Below are 27,903 nucleotides of genomic sequence, written 5' to 3' on the forward strand. Positions count from 1 at the left end.
ACCCACAGTCTAGGAATAAAAAATAATAATGGGGGGAAAAAAAGAGAAGCCTTTCCTTCCCCTTCCAAATAATCTTTGAGGAATAATTGCTCAAGATTAGCACTGTATGGCTTCTGTGGCCTACAAATACCAGATAGATATTCTAAGAATTAGCATTTTCAAGCTACTGTTTGTTTTCAATTTTTAGTGATTCCAAACAAAAATACGTAGTCTATTTCACTTGAATAATCAAAATGAGCATAAAAATCACTAAAAGTCTATTGCTGATACAAATTTGTATCATATACTAAAAGATACTACTTCATAGATTGATTGTGAAACAAAAAAGATTAGACTATACAAAAAGTTTTCCAAATTCTTTTGCACAGCTGAACTCATAGTGCAGGTTTAAGATAAAAAAAATCTGAAAATGATGTAGTCAACAAATGTTGAATACAAAATACATTCTAAAGTATTTTACAGAATGGCTGAATTATCAAGCATAAGAACTGAGGATAAAGAATGTTAATGACAAGCAGCCACGTACAGAACACAAAGCAATAAGTTTAAATCAGACTATTTTGGTTTGTGTAGCCCTTTATTAGCAACTAAAATAGAAGATATCTGTTGTACATCACGGGTAGTAACTGACTATACTGGAGTTTTATTATATTCTAATACAGAATCATTTATAAATGCGTTGTTTTCCTTTTTTTTCTTTTATTAAAAAGCTTCCACCCCCTTTTCCCCCCCTTTTTCCGTTTACAACTTGCAAAACTATTCTGAAAGCTGAGTATATGTGCACAGGTCTGCAAAGAGTGCAAATTTAGGATATGGTAAATGCTTTACATGTTGTATTTTTAAGGACGGTCTACCACCATGCCTTCATAGCCATTATCTTTTCCAAAGAAAAAAAACTCTCACAAAAAGCTCTGATACCAGTCTTCCTTCCATTGTCCTAAACAAGAAAGCATTCTTAAATGAGTTGAAACTAAGGAAGGACTACACCTACTAGAAAAGAACAGAGTTCTATTAGTTTGAGGTTTCAGTATACCCAAAGACCAGGGACTGTATCTTTGTAAGGGCTAGGCTGGGACCCCGTATACAGAGTGTGTGCAGGTGCCATCCCTGAGCATTCAGCAGTTCAGTGGACCATAAGTGCTCCAGCTGCGTAACTCACTGAGCTGTCTTGCCAGTTTCGACACTGGCTTGACTGAGCATAATTCAAAAATGAAAAGCTCATGTTCATTCCATTCTTCTGGAGCTCGTTGATAGCCTGAGGAGAGAAAGAGAGCTGCTTAAAAAAGTTATCAGCGAAATTACATTTCCTAGGTCTCAAAGGTCCTTGCACAATGTCTCATAAGCTCACTAGATAAGCACCTCCCAAAAACTAGTGGACCTAGCCCATTTCTGGGCTGTTTCATTCACTGATGCTTCTCCCACTGCACTGTGCACATCCATGCAGTTCTCTAAAGCAACACTGAACCGTTCATGTTATCCCCTTTAGAAACAGTGCTTTCAGTTCCATGGGGAATTTATATAGAAATACAGATGCAACAGAAAAAAAAAAATCTAACACTATTAACACTTCTCAGATTCTCTCTCTTCCATTAAGAAGAAAGAAGGCACAAGGACAATTTATTAAAAGTGTGACAATTGGCAAAAGTGAATGAACAGAACTTAGCTGTGATTCACTGCAAAACTAATAATTATCTGAGGGCATGAGTTGGGTATATTTGCAGAGTTTTCATAGTACTGAACTTTGCTATATGCATTCCCAACATTGATATTGTTCATACAAACTTTTACAGGCCCCACTTCAAAAGGTTCCTCTCTACATTCTCCATTCAGAACACATTCCCAGTGAATTAAGTTTTCCCTTTTAAAAAAGTTAACATGTTTGCTGTTTCAGATTTGAGTTACAGTAAAAATACAGTGAGAGTCACTCAAGCAGTATGACCAATATGCAGCACTCCACCAGTGCTGTAAAGCAACTGTGACCAAATTTAGACAACTAAGTTAAGCCAGGTTTATGTTTGCACTGCATCACCAATGCAGACTATGGTAACCAGAAAGTAATCTGAATTCTAATTGCTGTTAATTTATGTGTTAATGGTGTTCTGCACTAGTACTTATAGAGGCCATCTCTCACCATATTTGCAAAACTCAAAAACATTGCCAGACATCACAAGGCACTCACAATAGCTAGCTAATAGCAATATACAGAAAATAAATACACTGTTCATAAGTACTGATTCAAAAGAGTAAGTACATGCTTCTTCAGGGAGATGGATTTATTTGTTCATTTATTTAGGGCCAAGAGAAAGTGAATTATTGCATTTCACTGAAATTCAAAAAGGATTGTGGTATCTCATCTCCCTTAGGGAACTGAAAGCCCTCAGCCCTTTCAAGAGCTTATATTTGTCTAAATGCAAGACACAAAAATCAAAGACCAAATTGAGAACACTTAAAATTAATTCAAGGCCTGATATTTCAGAATTAAGGAATTCTGCAGCAATATTGTGTTTTACAAATACAAGTATTTTTCCAGAAGTTACATTCTTCAACAAATCAAAGATTACTTACATTTAATAGCACTCCAATAGGATGTCTTCCACATATTGTATTATGGTATTTCTTCAAGTAATTGCTAAAAGATACAGGATCTAGCTGCTCTATAATGCTCATACCCTGAAAAAGAATTGATAGCAATAATTACATCACACATTCACAAGCAGGTGTTTATACATCATCTATTTGTTACAACAGAGCAGGAGGCGAAACCCTCTACTTTGTACCAAGGATATCAAAGGAATCTTAACATGTGAGCTCTAGCTTGTAGTCATCTTGTTTCCATTCCTTGCCAAACTAGAAGTGCAGGAGCTCTTCCAAAGTTGTTAATAATCCACAGATCTGTGAAGTTATCTTTGCAAATACCAGTGAAGTTCATGTTAAAAAACATCATCCTGCAGACTAATTGATCGTCACCAAGAGTGCCCTACTTCTGTAAGATTTGGTACAGCTATAACCAGACATTTACTAAAAGGGCAAAGCAGGAAGAAATTGTGCCTCCATCTGCTCTCCCTGGTAACAAGTTCAGGGCCAAGCACTTGTCTGGGACTTCTGGGTGTCCAAAAATCCTAGATAAAATCAACACTATACACATGCAATTCACACGCATAACAAGCAAGATAGATCCCAGACACATCAGGCATGCAAGGTAGTTGAATGGCCAGGGAATGGCCTGGCCATTTGCCTAGAGCATAAAAATCAGATCCAGAAAATCTCTAAAGCACCATCAAGTTGGTACACAACAGAAATGTAAGAACCAGATGATGTTACTTCCACTTTACATGAGACAGCCACCCTTTCCTCCATTAAGGGCGAGACCCATGATCCCATGGAGTCATGCTAAGAACACCAGCATGTGTGTGGGAAACAAAACCTTCCACATATACAAACATTTGCATTCTTAAAAGCAAAAAGAATCTTACAACTCCGGATACAGCCTACTCTTACCCCATCCCATAAAGCAAATCAAACATCATGGAAGTAGTTTAAAAACAAGTCTAAATCAATTATTGTCTCTGTTTCATCATAGGTTTGCTCTTTTGCCTGTATTATCTTCTCCTTCCTCTGAAAATTAATTCCCTTCACCAGGGAAATGAGCTCCAGACACTCACTAACTCAATAAAATACAGTTATGCTGCTTCTGTTGGTGAAACAGTAAGTTCTTCCTTAGAGACCAGAAAAAAAAAACATACTCTGCATGGGAATAACTAGAGATTGATACCAGAAAGGAAGATAATTTCTTCTAAGAATTCTCCGTTTGTGCCAGCTCTTTCCCTACTTCTGGGTGATAGATAGATAAGCCACAATGCAGGAAGCAGTCAGTCTGAAGTCTCCACCTCAAGAGTGAAATCTCCAGAACACTCTGCAAGGGTGTTGGCTGATCTGGCAGATATCTGCTAATTATACAGGCTGGATCACAGCTTACAGTGGAGGAGCAGAAGATTCCCAGGAGAGCTGGGAAAATTATAAAACAGCAACGATAATCACTACCTTGAGTAGTTTTTAGAAACAGACATAAGATGAATTCACAAAGAAATACATATTATGGAAAAACAAAACCAAGCTAAACAGGCCAATTGGTGGTAAGAGCTCAGTTCTTCTGGAGTCATGGAGAGGGTGTTTGGACCCCCCATCAGTAATTACAGCTGTTAATCACTCCAGACCTACACAGTCTAAATAAGTGCCAAAAAATTAATGGTAGCTATTCTTTAACTAGTAGTGATGACATAGATACCATTGCATTTCCAAAGTTTCCAAAGCATATCTTTCAACCATCCATTTACTTGTAGATTATACATGTCAATACACAGTTAAAGAAAGAAGAACTAAACATGACTACATACTCAAGAGAAACTAAAGATGCATAAGGCACTTACTCAGATATTGAACAGTTCATGAGAATATAGTTTATCTGTTTCTAAAACCTTTTCATGACCTTTGAAAAAAATGAAAATGGCTGCTCAATTAAGAGACTCATTTTACAGTCACTGGAACATACTGGGCAGAGGCATTTGAGCATTTGTCTCAAATGAATGGACATGGATTTATGAGAATGCCTAGTAAGCTTATTTCAATGTACAGTTCAGCACTGCAAAACATTTACAGCTATGCAGTTCATCCCAGAAAATGCTAAGAGTTCCATATATCAGAGATTGGAGAAATCTATAGGAAATTGGTATGAACAGATGTCCTATAAGCATTAGGTTGTACAGAATTTTTCAGTCTTCTGGATTTAAAAATCATTGTGGCAGAGGAGCAAAGACTATCAAGCTTGTTTTTCAGTCTAAAATGGTGTTGAGGAACAAAGGAAACATTTTTGCCAGGTTGAGTTTTGTAAAAAGCAGAGGTATGAACCTAAAAACTTTCAATACTCAGAACAACTCAGCCAGGTATAGTTTAGAACAGAGTTAAAACACATAAAACCCATATGATAAAACTGTAAGCACAGTTCCACGGTTTATCACATGGTCATTATGGCATCACACAGAAATTGTATACCTCAGTTACCCAGATACACCTAATGGCATCTACAATATCCTAGCACAGTGCACTTAACATGATTAAAAAGTTACTATTAAGGGATGACATTTTAAAATGTATCTACAAGCCTACAAAAAAAAAACTTTAAAAATAATCACCCCACACACATAACCCAAAACAAACAAAAATGCCCTCCAACATAGGCTCATTTTATATATATGCCAATAATGCTTTGACTGGTCATGTTAAAAATTTGTTACCAGTTATTTCAGCTATTTCTTCACACTTAAAGGTCTAAACTAATAGTACTCTAATGGTAGTGGAAACAAACTTGGCCTTAGTACTATCCAGCCCAACTATATTTGCATGTATGAATCTCTCAGACTACACAACAAATAACCACCAGGAAAAGTACTGTCTGGGCACAGACAAGAGAACAGGGATCTGGGCATCCAGGCAGAGACTCAATCTTATTTTATGACCAGCCTAAGAAGCCTTCCCAGGCTGGAGCACTGTGGAAGGTCCTGCACACTGCAGCAGCACTGCAGCAGCCACCAGAATTCATTAGATCATTAGAGGCACCTGAGAAGCATCTGTGCTGAGCATTTTTCCTGGCTATTCCTGCACAGCACTCTTCAGTGCCTGCATTTTCCCCCATCAGCATTCAGGGTAACACAATCCTCCCATTGACTCAAGTGAGGCGTAAAGTATCCCATACCAAATATATGCTCATATAAAATGAGCAATGTGGTAGAGAAGATTGAAGTGAGTAGTCTGCATTTTCTGGCTAGTCAATCAAAAACAATTACTCTTCAGCAATGTCTTACAAAATACTTTTTCTACTTCTATGTAAAAACATGGTGTGTTTCAGGTTATGATATGAAAACTATTGCACATAAGCTGCTCAGTTGTAACTCTTCATTTGAGGATTCTCCCCTAAGTTTCCCTTCTAAGCACAAGGCTATTCCCTCCTTTTGCCATTATATCACAGTGTGCTGTGGTGGCAGTGGTCAGATCAACAATTACCATGGAGAAACTGATGTCTGCCCAGCAATATTTAGTATTCTCTATTTGTTTTATGCTGGGGACTAATGGCTCTAAACTTCAAGGCCCAAAGTGTTCAGCAGTTTTTATGCACTAGGTGAGAAAATGCATCTATATGTAAGGTCCAGTCCAATTAAGGAAAAGGCCATCACGCTCCCACAAAGGCATTTCTAAGGAAAATTGATTTCATCTTGCCCCAGAATACCTTCCTGCTTACAAAGTGCTCAGTTGACTGCTTCCCAAGTTAGGGCCAATAGAATTAAGCCAGTTTTAGTACAGTTTTGTCTCTATCTTAATGCTGTTTTGTCTGTGTAGAGGCCTACTGGTTACAACAGTACAAGTTTGTTTAGAACGTCAAATTGCATGAAAAAAATCCAATACTTATCTAAGGAAGCAAGAAGTAGCCAAGTGGCACATAAAATTGAACAAACTTCCAAAAACTGGAAAAATGTGACAGGGAGATATTTGTGATATCGCTAACAAGATATCTCTGAAAATCCTCCAAAGAAAACCTCCTCCATACAGCGTCTGAATATGGAGTCATGTGTTCAGATATGGCATGATATAAACAAGCAAAAAATAACCACAGTATGCTGCTATACAGCTTATTTAGTTTTCTAGTTAAACTAAAGATTGAAAAAGCATTTTCATAGTTATTAAACAGTAGACATGATTTTCCATGTTACAAAAAGTGTCACTTCTATTTAGCTTAACAACTACCAAAAGTAAGAGCTGGTGCAGCAATATATTCCCTAAAAGTAATTAAATGCCAAAGTCCAGATTTTCTTCAAGCTTTCACCACAGAATTTAACAAGGGGAAACTAATGTTTGCTAATGCACTATAATCTGTTCTCCTGCAAAAACACTCAAGGCTGCTGATTCTGGGATTCTGTAGAAAAACACTTTTCTTGATAGATAAACCTCTCAACTGGCTACAAGAATTATTAAAAATGGGATAAACAGAATGAAGGCAAGTTATTTACTGTTATTATCTCTATTCCAGCAATTAATAGTAGAAAAAAGAGGTTAATATGTATACACAAAGCAAGAAAGCCTAGAGATCTCTCCAGCAGATGGGATTTATTCCTTCAAGACATGGAAAAAATTAACACACCATGAATAGGAACAGCTCTCTCTTCTAACAGATTCTACAGAAGTTACATAAATTATGCAAACAGTTGTAAAACAAATTTTAATGTTATGTATTTCCAGAAGAGTTACTTCTATTCTGTGCTTTTAGTGTTCAACATTAAGTTGTTGGGGGTTTTTATTTTAAAAATAACTCCTTAGTTCCTGTGACTGCAAAAAAAATGTAACATAATTGGCATTGGACCTATATGTATTTAGCATTCCTTTCAGTCTTTGGCCAAACCCAAACTGAAGTATGGTCTACTGCTTTTCCCCCACTGCCTACTACAGAGTAAGGAGTAGGGGGAAGGCTACTCCCAAGGAAACACTGGCTTTCATTTTCCTGACCAGTGCAATACCCTACAGCCTTTCCTCCTCCAAATGGGTGTTGCTGAAACCTTTGCATGATCACAATGCTGTTTCTATATGCAGGTATCACAGCTACCAAGCTGGAACTACTACAATTCTCCATACATAATTTTTTTTGATTTTCAAAAACATAAGAGGGTATGTGGACAGAAGTCATGTTACATCAGGGCATTTTAGGTAGGTGAACATGCATTTATTCTCATTAATTATGCTTACTAGTTTATACTCGCAATATAATTTTATGCAGTCAGTAAAAGGGAGAATACTAGCTAAAGGCAGCAGCTAAATTCTTATTGTGGTAAACAAAGGAAAATTATACATTCAATAAAATAGCTGATCTATAATATCTTGTTAGAGAAACTTCTCAAGTGCTCAAAGAAATGGAATGTACAGGAGAAATTTGTTAGTTAGTTCCACCAAATCTGAAAACTTACCATTTTATCTAGGTGCTCAATGGATCTATAAATTTCTCCTTGGGATTCATCATAGTAACTGTAACGGAACCTCTGACCTTGAAACAAAAATCATGTATAAAATAAAAAAGGGAAAAATTGTAGCTAAACCACTCCCTAATACTTACTAAATATTTGAAAGTATAATACTTATAAAGTAGTAATCTTCATTTATTTTATACTTTTTAGGTCCATTGAGGAAATTCTAGGGCAACCATGAAGTAGCAGCCCAGAAGTAAAGTAAAAAAATACATGATGATGGGTGGCTAAATTCCTAAAGAGAAATCTATATAGAACTGACACCAAAGTATCACTCACTAGTTGCCTCTTATTGCCTTAGCATCTAATTCTGTAAATTAAGAAGTAAAGCAACATTTCATTTCCCTATCCCTCTTGACAAAGTCAGCCATGGAGTCAGGCTATTTCTGCCTGCACAATACCCACAGCAAATGAAGGTTAAAAGAAAAAATTCATGATAATTCAATGAGCAGTTCTAAATGGGTCATTAGCCACAACAGGACCAAGTCATTCTTATATACACTTCCACCTACTCCACAATTCAAAGATGAGTGAAACATGCACTTAATTAAGTTGACCAAAGATGACAATGGAAAAAAAAGGAAGGTCTGTTGTGTCACATATCTTTCTGAAGCAGTCTCTTTTCCAGCTACTATCACACTTAAAAGAAAAATAAAATTATAAAGCAGGACAGAAGTCAAGGCTTCTGGAGTCTTTATATCTCTGCCACCAAGATGAACTGGGGTAGCACTGGTGAATTGGCATAAATAATCCATCTGCTAGCTTATACAACAGTAAAACATACAGAACTTATTTCTGCCAGAGCAATGTGGCTGTGCCCAGTGAATTTTTAGCTAATTAGTTTTGAAAGTTGTTTTGAGGTGCTTCAAAGAAGAGTAAAAAGAGCAAGCAACTTCAATTATTTCATTGCAACAGTAAAGTGATGTATATAAATCCACGCACCTCCACCATTTATTTCCTCCACTACACTGAAAACACATTACCACATGAATATTTTTTACCTATTATTACAGATTTTAAGGACTTTTTAACTTCATGAAGGCATTTAAGTTGAAAAAATAAATTTACCAGAAGTTAAAATGTTCAATGTTTAATAAAATACATTATTTGAAAATAGCTACAAAATATTCAATATACTCTTATAATGAGATATGAAACTTACCCCAATGGCAAAAGTCAGAAGAAACCACAAAGAGATTACTAGGATCAGCTAGGTATTTACTGAAGAGTTTTCCAAATTCCTGCTCTTTTGACTCACTCAGTGCTCCGACCAACACAGGAATAATAGTAAACTCATCCTTATGGCTTATAAGCAAAAGAAAAAAGGTTGTAATTCAAGTAACATGTGAAGATTTTTCAGGGCTTGCTAACTGAAACTGCAGCATGTTTTAAAAGGTTGCTATTGATTTGAGGATAGTAATTTGGTAAGGTTATACTAGGATGTTGTTTTAGAACCTCAAAATACTTCAATTTTAGAAAACATACACCCCCAAAAACCAATATTTCTCTCAGCTGCAAAGTAAAAAATACCAAGCAAACAAAAAGAAAAGACATAGTGAAATCGGCAATGAAATAAGAATTAAGTTTTCCCTGTACAGATGCTGCATGTTTGGTAATTCACCAAAGTATATGAAACGTATATGAAAATGCTCAAGACAGTACTCAGGTATATACTAGAACTGTAGGAAAAATTCAAAACACAATGAAAAAAAAAAAAAAAAAAAAAAAAAAAAAAAAAAAAGGGGCACATGTTAGGGAAGAAACCCCAACACAGATTGACAATTTTTACTTAAACACCTGAAATAGCAGCTACACACACACCCCTGATTTCAAAATCAGTATTAAGGCTCCAAACAAACTTAAAATCCCCCACAAAGCTATTTGAACTTCTTTCAGAGACGCCTTGAAAAGTGGGGGAAAAAAAAAAATCAGCTATTGAAAAAAGTTCAGGAAAGCATATCTAATATTTACTCTGTTAAGTCAACCTGTTTATAAGAGGTGCTATAACTTCATCATTTAGGTGTTTGCTCTGCTCACAATTGCAATTACAGCAGCTTATCCTAGTCTTTGACCCTCTCCTTATCAATATTTTTATTGGGGGTTAGGCGAATACAAGCATTATATACACCATAAGGTCATCTATGCCATTAAATGTATTATTATTTCCTACTGCACTTTACAGCAGCTCAAACATTCAATGCACATTCTTGCAGAAGTAATTAGCCCTAGTACCTTTCCATGGCTTTAGCAGTATAAGGCAAATGCATTTCAATACTGTGTTCATCTTCATCTGTCTGTAGGGACATGCGCTCAAACATTCCAGTCTTCCACAATTCTCCATAAACTGAAATGAAATTAAGATCAGTTTTTACCACTTTTTTGGCTTATTTTTGAAAACTACTTCAAGTGCAAAAAGCAAGCTACCTTTATCAGAACATATCTACTATAAAAAATTACCTGCTTCCAAGGGCTATCATCATAAGCCATTTGTTTCTAAACAAATTCAGAACTAAAATTGTGCTCAAGTCATTAAAATATAAACATTATTGATTCAGTTTAGAAAATGTGTTAAATCAGTGACCTTATTAATATAGTGAAAAAGACTCAGGATACAAAATTTAATTACACAAATAAAACACATTTGAAAATACACATGCATTTGCCCAGTCAGTGAATTTTAATTTTCATAAACTGCCCATTATGTGTTTAAAAAAACCAACAATTCATCAGATGAGCTATTGCTCGATTTGTTACTATGTAACTGAATTTATTATTGACTGAATCGTGGAATCTAGAAACAGCCACAACTGATTAAGTAATCTACATCTGTAAACTATCTTTCCTACTCTCAAGCATACTTGAGAGTATACAGACTTATCTCCACATTTTGATAATTCTCCACTGGATGAAGGATTTGATGTAGGGCTGTGCTTCCTTCTCAACTCCATAAAGGAGTTGTACAGAAAGCAAAACATTTCTTACCCAAGGAAATTTCTGCAGGCACTATATAGAAAGCCTGAATTAGCTTGCTTAATCAGTTACAATGAAACACAATATATGTGCTAATTAGCCTTTCTGATAAAGATACTGTATCACTTAGGTATACCTCAAAACACATAAAAGCCAAAATATCAAATTTATCTTCATTGCACTTAGTTCAAAAGGCTGACATTTCACAAACTAACAGTTTCTAGTTTGCAAGTTAGAGAGTCACATGCAATCCAAATAAAAGCAATTTTTGGTTTCTCTGTTATTCCTTGATCAGAAATCAAACTCAAATTTACTTTCCAGCCAGAACACTTCACATGAGAATGGAGATGATGTTTAGTGAGTTATTATTTGATGTAACACTCTTTTTAGTTTTAAAACCCTGAAGCACACACTCAAAATTGAAAAGATAAGCAAAAATGTAGAATTCTTGCCAGAAGGAAGAGAGACACTACTGTTATAGTGTGACCATGTCTAAAACAACCAGGATCACTCAGAAGTTAGTTTTGTTGCACTGGAACCAGATTTGCACTTGAATGCCACTTACAGCAAGGAAGTGCCCAACAAGAAGAACGTCCTCAGCACTGTAGTACCACAGTCAATACTCAAGCCTCAGTGAAGTCCAAGCTTTATAATGCACTTACTCTTTTGGTCAATTCGAAGATCATACAGAGGTGTTCTGTAAATGTCCACACTGGAAAGTGCACATCGGGAGAGGGGCACGTGATGGGAAGGCCCAAGAATGAAAATTTTTCGGCTACAATAATTAACACAGAAGGCCACAATTTAGACAACTGCAATTGTACAGCAACCCAGCGTGGAATAACAAGTTTAACAAAAGCATACAAAGTAATACTTTCTCATGGCTACAATAGTTTTACTCTGTTGTCAGTAAGACCCCACATCAATCCATGGCCCAACCTTGTTTGGTATCTCAGGAATTATCATGAGATCCATTCAATAATGCTCTAGCCTTAAATCGCTTAAGCAGGTTATATATCAGAGAGCACTCATCAGTTAGAAATTTTTCTGACTTCACTCATTTGGAGGCTGAACGATGCATTACAGCCACTTAGATTTTTTAATTCTCTCCTTGACTCAACACAGCTACTCACCACCTTCAATATATACACGATCAAACAACAATTATCACTTTATCATCTACTCAGAGTTTTTCACTTATTTACTTGATTAGTCTTACTTAGGTTTCACTAAATTAAATTTTAAGTCCTTCTCAAATGCTAGGTTTATGTTGTTATATGGGTCTTTTTTGCTGTTGCATCAACAGAGACTGGGACCTGCACATTCACGGCTTTAGCTCATACTGCAGCCTTTAAACGTCATCATGACATCTTTATTTCATCAAGTCCTCAGTCCCTGGCCCTTGATTAGATGTTAAGGGTCTCCTGCCACAAGACTAACATGAAAAAAGAAAAAAAACATAGGCAATTCAGCTTTTCAGATTCAGGATTATATCATCTTGTTTCTGGCACTGAATTAAAGGGGTGGGAGACATATATAGCTCTGAGGGGTTTTTTAATCCCTTACACAAGAGTGCTATAACGAGGTATACTAAAACACAAACTTCCTGCAAAGCTAATAAAAACAAATATCCAAATATGCAATAGTTTAGCTCAAAGATGAAGTCTAAACATCCCATGCAGTAAAAAGCAAATGATCCAGCAAGTTCACTCAATGCCTTATCAGTGAACCTAGGGAAGGAAGCTTGTTCCAGAAATTTTAGAGAAACTACCTATCTACCATACCATTTTCACATCATTTGTAATAGTTTAGAAAGAACTAAAACCATTGCCTTTGAAGAGTATTACAGTCTGTTATCTTATAAACAACTAGTAAGCCTAGCCAGTTTTTATTTAGCATTGCAAAATATATACTTTGAGTAAATACCAGAGATCTTCTTTTATATTTTTGTAATTTAAAAAAAAGTTGCAGTCAGCAGAATGTAACAAGAATTACATTCCTTTGCCCAAAAATAACTGGATTCATATTTTCAGAGGCAGGCACAGGCTACACATGTTGGGGTTTTTTTAAAATTTTTCTTTTCTTATAATTTGGAGAAACAAAAGTCCACTTAAACTGATTGTGACAATTAATTTTCACTGACTTCACATATTATATAAACACACTGGTCACTGCTGTCACAGCAGAAGAGAATCCTAGCAGTATTCAACCCATAAACCTGCACTAAAAAGCCGATGTAGAATCATGGTGAAGTACTTTAATAGACTTAATAAAACAAACAAAACCTCCCAACAATAACAAAAACAAACATCTAAAAAACAAACAAAACCAACTTGGGCTTCTATTAAACCAGTGGCATCAGTAAAACTCCAGCCATCTTTAATCTCTCCCTTGTAAAAAAGTTAGTTACCCATTATTTTAGCAATAATCCTTTTTCTTCCCCTTTTCTAACATCCTATTTGAACATTTATGACGTTAAAACAGAAGTGATGCATAGAAGGCTAAAGAGAACACAAAGTTAAAACGTGAGTACTTCAAGATGTAAGAATGTAACAAGAACATTCCACTAATCAGAGAATTGCAATCTCAGGGTCTTAGGCTTTATAAAGAAAGCTGCAATACTCACGTGATATTGGGGTCCACTTGTTTGTAAGCATGGGCTGCACAAGATCCACAATAGGTATATCCTGCATGGCTGCAAACCAAAGTGCACAAAACAATGAGATTTAAATATTGCTTAACATCTTAAATATGTTGATATTCAGTGTAAATCTCTCAGGATTTATTTTTTTTTTTGTCCCCAGTGAACTAGAAATTTTAAGAGTGATCCAAAACTCCTGAAAGAGCAGGAAAGCACTGCTGCAGTATTGATTACATAAGACATATTTGTTGAAGAACTGGAAATGACCATTTACTGACCAGTGAAAAACTATCAGTGACCACTGAATTGTCAGGAAACCCCCAGATGAGAGGATCTTCTCTTATCTGTAAAGGATGTATGCAGACTGCACAACTGCTGTTATCAGAAGCTCATGATAATGCTAACAGTGTAGCCAGGGAACAAGGGAGTGGCAAACTCCTGGAGAAAGCTCTTCTAACCACAATCCATAACTGAATATAATGGCACTAGAGAAGTCTTGGCAGAGAGAGAACTACATGTCACAGCAGATAAAGAGAATAAAAATGCTCTGTCATTGAAGAATAACTTAGTGACAGAATGAACACATGGAAAGGAGTGCAAGGCAGCATGCTAGCTTTTACTGCAGGTGATGAGCTACATGCTTCACCATTTCCTATCAGTCTGGCCTGGTCCTTTCTCAACCTCTTGTTTTTGTGTGTGCTCCAAAACAATTGATAAATATTTTCACTAGTTGTTTCAAATATTGCCTTCAAATCTGAAGGCCCTTTCTCTTCAAGACCATTAAAACAGGTGAAAATTCACTTTACACTGCTAAAAGCATTAGTTTCAGAGAACATTCGTTCCTAGAGTCCCAGGTCAAGTGGCAGAAAATGGCTCCTGGCCATTTTTTCAGCAGTATGCCCACACCACAGCTTTACACAATGACACTGAGAACGATGTATGCTGCAAAACCTGAGGTATAGAGGATGTTTGAATATACAAGTTCCCATTGAGAGCACTGAAGGATTTTACATGTATTTATACGTATGTATGCTCAGATACATCTATATTCATCCATAGACTGATACCTGGAGCAAGTTACCTTCAGAACGACCCCAGGATTTTACTTCAACATCACCCTAATTATTCCAAAGAGTTCAGAAAGCTATTAATGTATATACTAAGGGGAGAAACAGGAGACCAAGACCTCACAAATGAGCAAGGTATGTTATAAGACAATGTCAAAAGAGCCTGCTGAAATGCTCCCTCTGCTACAGGCTTCTTCCACAAAAATATTAGACATGTTCCATTTCACAGGTGGCAAAAAAAGGGCAAGATTAACAAAAATACGTGGTGAGATCACAGGAAGCCCTCCAGGAATTCTGGGTAAAGAACCAAACTACATAATCTGTAGGTGAAGCATCTCCTTCCTGACATTCCAGCAAGAAAGACTAAGGCAGATGTGAGAATTTCTTCTGCACACTCAATACTATTATGCAATACTTCAAACATTATGACAATGCTATGTTAGCACAGGAAGAACATAGTTAAGGTGCTTTTTTCTAATGTTTCCTTCCAACTCATAATTACATGGAATGACCAACGTATTTTGTCATTACATGTCTCAGTTATCTTCAGGAAACTGAATTCTTCCTAAATGGTTCAGATGATCCCTATTTCAACTGTGGACAAATGGCTCAAACAAAACCAAACTAAAATAACAAATGTAAACCATTTTGGACAGTTGAATAGTGTTTAATTACTTCTTGCTTTTAAGCTTTGCTAAATTTTATTTATGGGGTGTGAAGGATGCAAGAGTTTTGCTTATCTTGTTTTGGGCTAGTTTTCTATTATTGGAGAGGTTTTGTTGTTTTACTCATTAATAGAACTCTGACCCATCTTACTGGATCACAGAAAAATATTATGTGTGCAGTCCATCCACAAAAGCAAGCTAATCATACACCAAACGTGCAAAGATTTCTGCCATTCTATGCTATATACAAAATACTTATTTAGAAACCACACAACACTCCTTTCAGCTAAATACTAGCTTTTACCAGTTTTCACCATCACTCAGGAAAAAACCCAAAACATTTAACCAATCAAGTATTAGCTAGACTTACGGTGCAATAATGGCTCTTGCAGGTCTTTTCGTGGACTGTACTTGAGAAAGCCAACCTTCTAGCTGTGCATTCAGCTGGGGTCCTGTAAAAAGACATGGAAATACTGAAGCTATAGAAGAACCTAATACATCTCAATAGTTTACAAATAAAGTTTGAAAGCCCAGCAGATTTAAAAGTCATTGTAAGCATTAAAATCTCGGTTAAAATCTAAAAACAAATCAACAGAAAAAAACATCCCCCCAAAATACCTAATGCAACAACAAAAGAAATCCCAACTCTGTAACGTTGAAGGTTACAGTAGGAAAGTTTCAACCTCCTGGTCTGGGAAGTTCATTTACTGCACATCTAAACATAGATTTATTGTTTCTTGCTCTGTGGGGACTAATGAAGACATCACTTCACCATTTGAAAGAATGGCTGCCGATTTCAAAAGAATCACTAACAGATGATTGTTTCCTCTCGTAACTATATTTGAGGAATTCAGAAGTAAAAAGTAATAATCTTTAAAAGTTATGATCAAGAGAGTCCAATATGAGAAGATGACATAATACAAAGGCCTGATAGTTGCATGATAGCCAATAACTATGGTAATAAATCCTTTATTAAGCAGGTGCAAGAGTATAATACAAAACACTGTAACCTGGAAAATCTGTAAATGCACAGGAAAAAGCTACAAATGAGAAGGCATTATGCTTATCCTAACACCTTAACTTCTGATCAATCAACATATACTAGAAGCACATAATCACTTCAACATTAACTTCGATACCTGGCCAATCCAGAATTTAAATTTTTTAAAAATGAAGTTCTGTACCTCAACAAGTAGCAAATATTCTTAATTTAATCACTTGACAGATGATAAAAAAAGCCTTCTAGAAATACATTAAAAAAAAGACAAAAACCAAACAAGCCACATTTTGATTATTTCCCATCACAAGAAAACTTTCTGATGTTAAGCTATCATTCAGGAAGGAAGTCTGGTAAATACAGTCCAACATTCTTTCATATTAAAGAACACTAAACAAAGCTTTCAAGTAAAACTCATTCAGCTGTTATTGTAGCAAGTAACATACCATTAACAAAGAAAATAGATGCACGTTTTTTAGGTGATACTATGCTTTTGACAGCACCCTATGCCAGCAGAATTTATCTCTAAAGGATGGTGCAGCAAGCTGCTTTTCTCCTTCCATGCACATTGTAGATCTTTGTATCTTCCCCTCGCAAGAGTTGAGCTACCAACTGCCAGTGTAAGTCAAAACCAAATTAGGCATCTGAAGCCATTTCACAGATGTGTTCCAAAGAGTCCTGACAAGGGCTGACAGCTCTCCAAAAGGCTGACAAGAACCACAGAGGAGAGAAAATATGTCAATTCTTGCAGAATCCAATTAGTCCCTGACCAGGGATAGTCAAAAAGTTTTCCCTAGAAAACGCAAGGGTGAAGGTAGAGGTGTTGACGCCACTAGTTTTTATACAAAACTGAAATCCATTTGTGTTTCTTTAAAAATGACGGCTTCTGTAGTTGTGAAAAGCCCTACCTTCTTACATGAAGGAAGTGACCAAGTGCAGCACCATTTTCCTAAGCCTTCTATTACACCTTGAAAGCCTCAGTTACTGTCAACAACCCTAACAAAGTGAAAGAGTGACATAGATTGGCTGCTATCACTCACGTAATATGAGAAATGATGAAATTGTTATAAAAGTTCCACCACATACCAATTTTGTTCTGCTGCTCTTGTTGCTTGGGGAAATTACAAGCAGCTGACACGCAATAGAGATAAGCATAACAACATCTTAGAAAATGGAGGCTATTTGGGAAGCCAAGTAAAAATAAATAGGTCTCTATTTCCACCCTCCATCTAATATGAGACTAACAAAATAGTACTCTTTTACAGTATTACCACTTTTATTTGTTACATATTTGAAATAAGAAGCAAATCATCTATTTTTTCCTAATTCTCACAAAATACATAGAAAGATAAAATACTTCCTGAATAAAGCTCTTGAAGAGGATACTTCTGTTCCCCCACCTGACCCATTCTCCTCAAAGAAGAGTATCCATAGGCAGCATAACTGCAAAAGGGACAGAATTTGTTGAGCCAAGGGGAACTCTTCCCCTGCAAGGCACTGTGCTTCTTTAACAAGGATTTTTCACTAAGAATGTGGTTAAGGCAATTTGCCCTTGGTTGACGTAAATCAGATAACCTGCTGAACAGTTTAAAGACAAAGGTCAGAACATCTGGTAATATTGTAAAATTTCATGATTGGTCGAATCTGACTAAAACTTCCAATCTTACAGTGCAGTAAAATGCCCAGGTTTGCATAGCCTGCTGTTACAGATACACACTCTAACAAAATAACATTTTCATCGTAGAGGCAGTAAAATAACAAATCTGTATAAGCCAAGGGAAGAAACTTGTGTCAGTGTTTACTGAAGGACCAAGTAACACATCTGCTTTCAGATTTTTTCCCTTTAATTCCAAGTATAAGGTGCTTGTTTAAATAATTCATTTTGACCTAATGTAAACTTTCATTTCAACTTATACTCATCTGCACTATTTTAATAAAAGATGCAATCAAATTTCTCTCTCCAGACGACTAACAGAGAGAGAATGGATAGTACAACATACCTATGGCCTTTTAGCTAAAGAAAAAAATTCAAGCAGTACCCATACAAATTGACAAAAGCATAGTCTACCTGCAGCTTCCTATGCTTACAAATACTTTAAGGTGGATACTATATAACTGTAATTTTCTTGCTACCAAATTAGCATCAACTTTTTCTTGAACTGTTCAGAGAAGTTCTTCTCCCAATTTCTCAAACATGAAGATGCTTAAAGCTGAAGTCAAAATATTTGAATTTGTTATACAAAATATAAATAAACCCACACTATCACAGTAGCTATGCTCTGCCATATGGAATTGTATTATAGTACATGAGTAACTTCTTCATAAAGAAGTAAGTTTTGTTCGTATTTAAATGAAACTTAACTGGAAAAACAGTCATCAAGACAATCTAATGGACATGTATCTCCTTAGCTGACCAGCATGAACAGTGAGCAGCATGTATTCTCTTGCTGCTGTGGTGGGAAGTAAAATAGGTCCTGGCTTCTTGAGCCTCAGGTGGAAAGCTCATCTTCATAAAGCTGGCAGGCAGGATGAGAGCAAGAGGGGTTTTTAACCCAGCCAGAAGGGCAGAAAACCATATGGATACAATATTAATGCTAAAATATGTTGATTGTTGCACCCTGAAATTGTAAGTTTAGACCATTCATTGATCAAAAGAAGGTTAAGCAGCAAAATGTGAGCTACACTGAAGTATGTAACACTAGAATGTGCATTTCAAACCTATGAAGTCAGGTATAAACACAGGTGTGTAATGAAAGATTTCTGAAATTACCTGTGGATATTTCACATCCTGTTTTGTTTTGAAAATCAGTAGAAGTTATGCCAAGGTTTAAAATAATTGCAAGCACAGACCAAGTCTCCACCAGGCAAATTTATGGAAACAACTACAGACATCATTTATTCAATTATCATGCCTAAAAGGACAACTTATTTTTAAAAAAATCAACATTATCCCATCAAAAAACTCTAGAGTAAGTAAGAAAGAATCCTCCCACATCACTTGCATGCCATTGTTACCCAGGGAATAGTAACACAAAGACATCTGGTAGTGACTCAGCTCCAGTTCATCACCCCAATTTACAGCTGTCATGGTCCAGACTAGGTTAAGCCAAACCAGCACATTCCTTCCACAGCCAACCTCCCTTCGGTGAGGCTGAAGTGCTTATATGCCAAGTGTCCACACAATGTAATGGCATTTTGCTCCTTTTCCTGCAGCCACCATTACACATACAAAACATACTTTTTCAGATTGGTAGGGAAGGCTTCGTGTTTGTGCTGAATCCTCAGTCTCACTGAATGCTTTTTTTACTGGAAGAGCATAAACCTCAATCAAAATTTAGAGCAGCACCAGGGAAAGCTGTTCAGGTGCCCCTTGCTGCACGTGTACAGCACTTGCAGCAAGGCAAGTAATGCTGGAGCACGACAATAACACTGCAGTCCCCAGCCTTGACAGCTTTTACTCGTCCAAGAACGTCTCCTACCTATAGGAGCCACCACCCTTCTTTGAGTCTACCACTTCTTAACTACCTTTTCCCATTGATGAAAAAATGTCTCCACCTTAAAAATGTGTCTAATAAATACTACAACATGTGGTAAGGAGTGAATAAGTCCTTATTCCTGTAGCGTGTTAGAAAAATCAAGTAATAGTGAAACCCTGGGGGCTGGCATATAATTAGTTTAGTAACTGGAACCTAGAGAACTCCTTCACAATTCTGGAGGTGAATCTGAAACAATTAAATTGTTAGGCAAACTCAAACCTGAAACATGACAGAGGACTAACAGTTTAAAATTACAGAAAGTGTAACGATTTTTCAAAAAACACAGACCGCACTTGAAAAAAAACCCCAAAACTATTTCTCGATGCAACAAAAGCCAAATCCTTGAATGAAGAACAAGTTTCAGCTATGCAAAGACTAAGATTTGTCAGGAATAGAAGGTGATTTCCAACAACTCATGTTAATGGGCACATTCTCCACTGCTAGCATATACTCTCCTCAATATTGATAATATAGTGAAATCAGACTACAAGCAAGGCAGAAATTTACCTATGCAAACAAGAGCCAGGGGGGAAATTAAGATGCAAATAGAGATTACACCAATGCCACATTAATTCCTATTTATACACATCGTAAGATGGAATTAAAACTGCAAGTAGTGCTTGAATGGGGAAAAATAAAACTGAAGCCACAACAGAAATATTAAAATTGCTTTGGTGGCAGTTCTTACTTGCATGCCCCAGTTCTCCAGTATTCCACTAGTTCTTGATTTTCCTTTACTGAAAGTTGGCAGGAATTTAAAAAAAAAAAAAAACAAAACCAACAAACTGTAACACCACTCAAAGAATATCAACCAACATGTACCTAGCTAGCTTCATAAAAAACCTTAGTACTCCGGCCATTCAGAGATCCAAACAAATGATGTTCAGTTCCATGCCTCTGAGAATGATTTTGGCTCTAATACACACTAAAGGTAAATTAAATTTGTGAAAGTATTCACTAAGTGATACTTGCAGGCCTATTTTAGTGATACCAGAACTAGACCAAATATAAAACTCTTTTACAATTCCAACTGCACAGTGTAAGTTGAATCTACATTATTTTCTTGATGTATGTTGATTTTGACAGTATTTAAGTGATTCAGCTAGAAATAATAGCCTAGAAATTGTACTTCAAGTTATTCCAGTACACTTTTTCAGTATACAATGCTAAATAATACAGTCTGCATATTAATGCTGTGTTCCATGTTTAATTCATAAAAGAGTCACTAATGACACATCCAGTTTCACCATAAAAAACCTAAAAAAAGATAAACGACCAAAGAGAGAGATATTACATTTGGTATTTAACATTGCAAAGCAAATACTTGATGAATTTCTAAGACACTATGATTAGTTGTTCACAGATTGCAAGGTAAGAACTTAAGCTAACAGCTGTATTTGTAATGCTTCAGCTAATGTCACAACATTAAGATTGCATGATCAGTACATTAATTATCCTGCTACTGCAGAAAGCTCTGTTCACTATAAGAGATCATGGAATTATTCAAGCTGGAAAAGACCTTTAAGATCAGAGAGTCCAACCATAAGCCTCACACTGCCAAGTCCATCAATAAAATACATCTGATTTCAGTGACCTCCACATGCTTTTTCCATGTTTTCCTGGATCCATTTGTCTATGAGCATCTACAAACACCATGATGATTCATTACTTCTACATTACATTTATGAACGAGCTGTGATGAGTTATTCCAATTTTGGGGAGTATGCCAGGGTTCTTGGCACACCACAGTAAACCACTTTTATAGACTCTTTTATGACATAGAGAACATCTTCCTCAAGCCCTCATCTGCATTCCTAGTCTAAACCACACAGAGTCACACATGTGATTCCCTTCTGACCACTTGAGCTGCAGCAGAGACCCATATCCAACACGCTACAGAGAAGAGATTGTGCCCTAAGTTAAGGTGGGATACAACCACTCAGGGTCAGCGAACCCAGCAGCAGCATCTGCCCTCAGAAAGTGTGGGCAGCAGGCCTGGGGAATGGATTACACATATTCAGCAACATCACAGCAAAGCAGAAACAGCTGTAACTGATGCACACACTTTCTCTAATGCTGATGAGAAGTTCCAGCCCATGCCAACAAGCATACAAATGCTGGGATTACCACACTATTCCTTAAAACGAACAGTCATTCTCACATCACTACTCAGTGCCCCCAAGCCCCAGAAGGCACAAATGAAAATGGTTTTACTATCTCAGAATCACACTGCTATTGCACTTTGAAGCTGCCTACCTCACAGAGCTACTAACAGAGCAAGTAGGTTTCAACATCAGAAAAAACAGTATTTGGTACAAAAGGCAGTAAAAAAGCATTAATGCCGATTTTACTGGGGATTACAAAGGAAGAGAAGGGGTTGAACATGTTTGAAAACAGTGGCCAACTTTGAGGGGAATGCAACTTCTGAATTGATCATTCACGGCACACAATTGCCTTTTCATTTATTTTCTGATCTGCTGAAGTTCTTCAAGGCACTATACTTTCCTGCTGATCTACACACCATCAAGAAGTCTTCCACCCAAAAGACAAGGTCGAAACATGGCTGGCTGTATGACAGCTAGTTATTTGAGAGTTCTGGCACTTCTTGTCCAAACAAGCTAGAAGCTTAATCCCTATAAATGGTAGCAACAAAACGTCAGTGCCTACCTCCTTTGGGGTTCTTTTGCTGACAAGCTAGGGCAGCAGAAAACTCTAAACACAAATGCAGCACTAAGTTGAAAGTTTCTTCAAATATTTACTGGCCATTTACTTGGCTCATCATAAAAACAGAGCTTTGAAGACAATGAGCGCTATGGTGTTTCAAGTCGACACAGCAATTATTCTGCCAACTCACATTTGCATTAAGCTTATGGAAATTAAGGTTCTCCTAGTTCAAACAAGTTGGCACAGACTAACAGCACACCTCTGGCCACTATGGTTTGGTATGGGAAAGCAGAGAAATAAGCCCTAACTAATACAACAACACACTTGTTTTGCAGGGCAAGTTTCACATCACACAGTATAGTTATTCACACACACTCCCAATTTGATTTTTACTCCTGTGACCTGAAAGAGCCTACTAAAAGCCTCCGTGTTTTACCTGTATCACCATGCCACTGACTGGGGAAAAGCTGAAACAAGAACTCTTATCACACACATTAATAAAGGAGTACAGTATTCAGTTAGCACTTCCAGGGGCCAGACAAGGGTGGCCAGTTGTGAGCCAATAAGCCATGTTCAGCACTGTAATGTGACATCCCACTTGTCATGACGTGCTGCAGAAGAAAAAAAATATGCACATAGCTGATGCTTATTTCCATTTCAGGAGCATATGGATTGATTTCCCACAGCAATAATTGCCCAGCACTTACTGAATCTACTCACATTGAAGAATAAACACCTCTATCACGCATACAGTCTATGCTTAGGATAGCATGCCATTTCCATTGCATTTCATCTGCTCCTTTTGTATCTAGGAATGTCTGCCTGCATTCAAAGACACTGAAAATTAGGCCATTTTTGTTTCAAGTTGTCCTTAATCTTCCTCTTCCACCTGCTGGTTAAAAAATCAATTTCTCAAGAGGTCTGGATACTAGGTGGTTGAATTAACACAGCAGGACTGAGACTTTCTTCCAAAAATAAATGTGAGTGTACTATTTTTCACCACACAACAGTGGTATTTTTTAAAACAATCTACATGACAGCAATACTGTGTGATATTTTTATTTACATTGTATGCTTTTATCTAAATTTTGCAAATATTTTCAATGGCCAGCATACATCAAGCTGCTAGTCCACAAAAGCAATCGCATGTCATATACCATTAATGTTTTTAAAAAGTAGACATGCAGATCAAGCTCTGCAAGTAAAAAACAAGGCTGTTTAGACCAGTGGCCTACTATCAGCAATGGTCAAAGCACAGTTTTAGTTTGGAAGCTCAGCTGTAAAACTTCCCATGCTCAGTGGTGCTGCTAAGGAGGAGGAACAACTGACCAGATTTCACTGTTCTCTTTGCTGCCCATCAAATGCTCCAGAGGTATACACCTGAAATTCATTAAGATGCTGCACTGACTGATGTGGAATGAATATTAACTTCCCCACATCAAGAATTGAAGGGGAAAAGATATAGCAATCCTTTTGGTTAAAATTTTCATACTGAACTCACCTGCTGAAACTTCTTAAAAAAATTAGTTTTTAGATTTTTTTTTGTTGTTATTGTTACAACAGCACACAATGAAGAACACATGGGAAGTCAAATGCTATAACATAACATCATGGTGAAGCTCATCTTCCACTTCTTGCCCCCTTCTCAGCTTTACTGAGTAGGAAGCAGTGAGCTTTTTCTCCCTGGGACCTAACTTTCCCTCTAATACAAAGTTGTTTACTTAAATGAAACACTGTAACTCACATGTGAACATGCCTGGATATGTATAATTGCACAGCCAGTCCCACCTGCTCTACAGCATTCATTAGCATCATACAAGTAGGTAGCATATTCAAACTAGAATGGAGTCCATGTTTATATTTTCCAAGGCAGAACCTAAGCAGTACATAAGCCATAGCCGAAGAAAATAATGGAGCAAGGGTCTATTTTCAGCTGAAGCAATTGCTGTCCCTTGGAAATGAGCACAAGAGGTGGCATTTCTTCCAAACCTTCTTACACACACTGCATTGACCATCCACAAAGAGTAGTAGCTTCCTTGTGGTTGTGACTTCACTTCTGATACTGCTTCCATTCCTGGAGTGTAGAGGAGAAAGCTAACCCAGTTTAAGAATATTCTCTGCCCACAAAAGCTCAACTACATTCTGGATCCATCCTTTGTCTTCTTCCCCCTCAGCTGGCTTTGGCCCTTCTCTCCCAGAGCTGACGTCTACAGATAGATTTTAGAGAATTCTTTTTTTTAAATAGCAATGGATGCTTCACTTTTGCAGTAAACCCCCCTGTCAAGTCCAGGATGCCATGCATCATCCTGCATGGTGTGTTGACGTTTTAGCCCTAGGTACCAAGCACCTCAAGATAAACTACCACTTAAAAACCTTATCCTCACTCAGCCTCTTTAAAAATTCTTTCAGATGTAAAGATTTTGAACATTGCAAAAATCACATTTCTCATTACCCTTTTAGTGTAATCAAACTCAGCTCTGTAGAAAGAGAGCAGTTTGCAGGAAATGGGAAGCTTAAACGCTCGCCAGTTTATATATAACACAGCAAATCGCTTCTGGGCCGAGACAGTAGTGCAAAGAACAGAGGAGGTAGGAGGACTTGAAAAGACAATTCCTGGAGAACCATGGGAACACACTGAAGAACTATCACAATTCAAACTAATCCCTGCCTCAGCTTCAGCCTTGAAGCTATGCAGGCTGAAAACACATGGTAAAATCCACTTTCTTCAAGTAATACAATTGAGGAGCCTATGTTATAAGTTTGACGAACCAACTGACATGTGAATCTGGCCTGAAATATAGGAAGATTTTAAGTTAAATCTATGATGAACACATACCCTCTTCGTCTAAATTTATTTTCTCTCGAGTTTAGATGGACCTCCCTAAATAGCATACAAAAATTAGCTTTCAAGCTACTAATAAAGGTAGTCTTTGTCTTGCTGAACAGGAACAATTCCTGCTCTCACATACCCAGTGCAAACAGCAGAAGAGAGTTGTATAGCAAGACACATAATACTCCTTGCTCATTTAAGGAAAAATATATTTCCAAAATCCCCAGATTATGCAACATCAACCATTTACCCCCACCATACACAGTGCAACAACTTAACTTGTCACAAGCCCAGCTGTCATAATTCATTATTACAACATGATTCACTTTGGGGTTTTTTTTCATGCAGTGTGTCTGTGCAACCATCCCTCATCTCCTCAACAAGCAATTGCCAGAGAGCTGCCCAAATGCAATGGGAGTAACAAGCTTTCAGACGCCCTACTACAAACAACTAGTACTGGCCAAACTAGTCACACACACTTACCAGAATACAGTCTAAATTATGCACTTATTTTTATAGAAAACAGTTAAACACAGAGTCCATGCCTTTTTTTTTTTTTTTAATCAAAATTCTTATTTGCAAGTATCCAGTAATAACTTGACTTTGAAGCTCAGTACCAAACAAACCACATAATTTGCATGTAAGGTCATGTAGCTGTTCCATATCACAGATTCACAGATCAGTTTTCTGCCTTACTCATAAATGAAAATATAAATTGCAGGACCAAGGTGATTACCACAAAGCTCTGATGTTTTGATGTCTTGGCACATGGTTAAATCTGTACCTTTAACATGATTGGAAATAAATGTAGTTGCAAGCTGCATGAAAATTTAAGGCCAGTTTTGTAAGGGATACAAGAATTATGTTTAGAATATTAAGCTGAGAAGGAAAACAATCATCCTCTATTGTTGTCTCGAAAATGCCTACCCAACCATTTGAAGCCCAGCTACTTATCACACAATCCGCCTCTTCCTGTGTTACCCTCCTCCCTGTATTTCTTTTCTTCCCTTTCATTTATTGCCTCATACCTCGTTCATCAATGTATGTTGGAGAGGGGGAAAACACATCTATTTTAGCCAAGAGAGGTGTATGACTTTTCACATCCAATGCTTCTTAGATGTTAATTTAGGATCCTGAATGCAACACTTCATTGTTTGGTTTGGTTTGGTTTATTTTCAATTGTACCCCCATCCCTCTGAACTGCTCATTATGACAGCCTCTTGTTCATCTAAGCTCGTTCACCTGCAGTTTTGTAATCATCTTTACTCCCGAGGCCAGTAAAAGAACATCCCTTACAAATCTCATTAACAGCTCTGAAAAGACAAACGTGCATCCTTTTCACAAAGGCGGTTCTGCCCCAAAACCGAACAAAACTTATCTCCGAACACATGTGCTATCAAGCCATTATTATGTGTTTCTGCCGTTTTTTTCGGCGTGGGCGCGGGGATCTGTAGCTCGCTCTCCAAGGCACGTTTTTCTTCTATTCTTCTGCAAGTACCACATGTTTAAATGGACAGAGCCACTCTGCATTATTGCTTAGAAACTTTTCACTCCTACTGAAGAAAGCGCCCGGGAAGGAAAAATAGAAGGTTTTCTTGGACTACAAGACGAGAAACAAATCCCCCTATTTTCACACCTCGACAAGAAGTAAAATAAAACCTCCTTATTTTCACACCTTTCCCCCTACTTTCTAATCCCGGACAGCCGGTATTTTCTCATAGAATTAACAAAACAGAACAAAAAAAACCCCAGGAGCAGTTGAAAATTCTGAAATCCGTCGGTGGGCTCTGACAGAGAGCAACGCTCGGTACGAAGCTCAGCCCCGGGCTGGCTCCAGCCCCGCCGCCGTGACACAGGGAGCTGCGGCGAGGCGCGGCTGCCGGGCAGGGCAGGCACACGAGGCGCAGCCGAGGGGCCCGATCCATCCCCGGCGACGACCAAGCGCCGGTTTCCGCCGAGAGGCGCCGCTGCAGGCTCCCGTGCGGGAGCAGAGGGACAGCGGCGGCCGGCAGGTGTGTTCGGGGTGCTCCGCGGCACCCCCTCCCCGGCTCTGCCCGCTCCCCGTCGGCGGCAGCCCCCAGCCCCCCCCCGCCCGCCATGTGCCGGCGGGGGCGGAGCCGGCGGCCCCTCCCCGCGCCCGGTACCGGCCCCGGCGGCCCCAAAGTGCTGATTCAGCCCCAGCCGCCCGCTCCCCACTCCCGGCGGCGGTACCTGAGGCCGTGTACCAGCTGCCGGCGTGGCTGGCCTCCCGGCAGAGCACTCGGTTGGACATCTTGGAGCCGGAGCCGCCTATGGTGTTCGGGGGGGGCGCTGGGGGACGGGCCCGCCCGCGGCGGCGGCGGCGGCGGCGCTGCTCCCCCTCCTCCCCCGGCACGGCCCGGGCCCCGCGGGCGGAGGCGGCGCTGCCGGGGCGGCGCGAGCCGGGGGCACGGGGCCGGGCGGGGTCGCGGAGGGGGGACGCGGGGACAGA

The 27,903-nt window shown here is 38.1% G+C and overlaps 1 protein-coding gene across 1 annotated transcript; it reads right to left on the reverse strand.

Moving 5' to 3' along the window:
• Positions 1 to 558: 558 nt before the first annotated feature.
• MEMO1 (mediator of cell motility 1) lies at positions 559 to 27,797 on the reverse strand. Its single transcript, XM_014889864.2, has 9 exons — positions 27,645 to 27,797; positions 15,777 to 15,858; positions 13,660 to 13,728; positions 11,696 to 11,808; positions 10,296 to 10,407; positions 9,226 to 9,368; positions 8,007 to 8,083; positions 2,566 to 2,670; positions 559 to 1,255 (listed from the first exon to the last, which is right to left on the reverse strand). The coding sequence occupies exons 1-9, from the start codon at positions 27,703 to 27,705 to the stop codon at positions 1,124 to 1,126; spliced, it is 894 nt and encodes a 297-aa protein (XP_014745350.1). The 5' UTR covers positions 27,706 to 27,797; the 3' UTR covers positions 559 to 1,123.
• Positions 27,798 to 27,903: the final 106 nt, after the last annotated feature.

Source organism: Sturnus vulgaris, chromosome 3 (assembly GCF_052056855.1).
Source record: "Sturnus vulgaris isolate bStuVul1 chromosome 3, bStuVul1.hap1, whole genome shotgun sequence".
Taxonomy (NCBI): domain Eukaryota; kingdom Metazoa; phylum Chordata; class Aves; order Passeriformes; family Sturnidae; genus Sturnus; species Sturnus vulgaris.

Bases quoted from the DNA above. Each gene is read 5' to 3' on its own strand.
- MEMO1 (XM_014889864.2), bottom strand. From the start codon at position 27,705: ATGTCCAACCGAGTGCTCTGCCGGGAGGCCAGCCACGCCGGCAGCTGG. The intron at 13,729-15,776 runs GTAAGTCTAGCT...TTTGGTTTGCAG, and splicing joins GCAAGAGCCATTATTGCACC to CCATGCAGGATATACCTATT. The intron at 1,256-2,565 runs GTAAGTAATCTT...TTCTCTCCTCAG, and splicing joins CTATTGGAGTGCTATTAAAT to GCTATCAACGAGCTCCAGAA.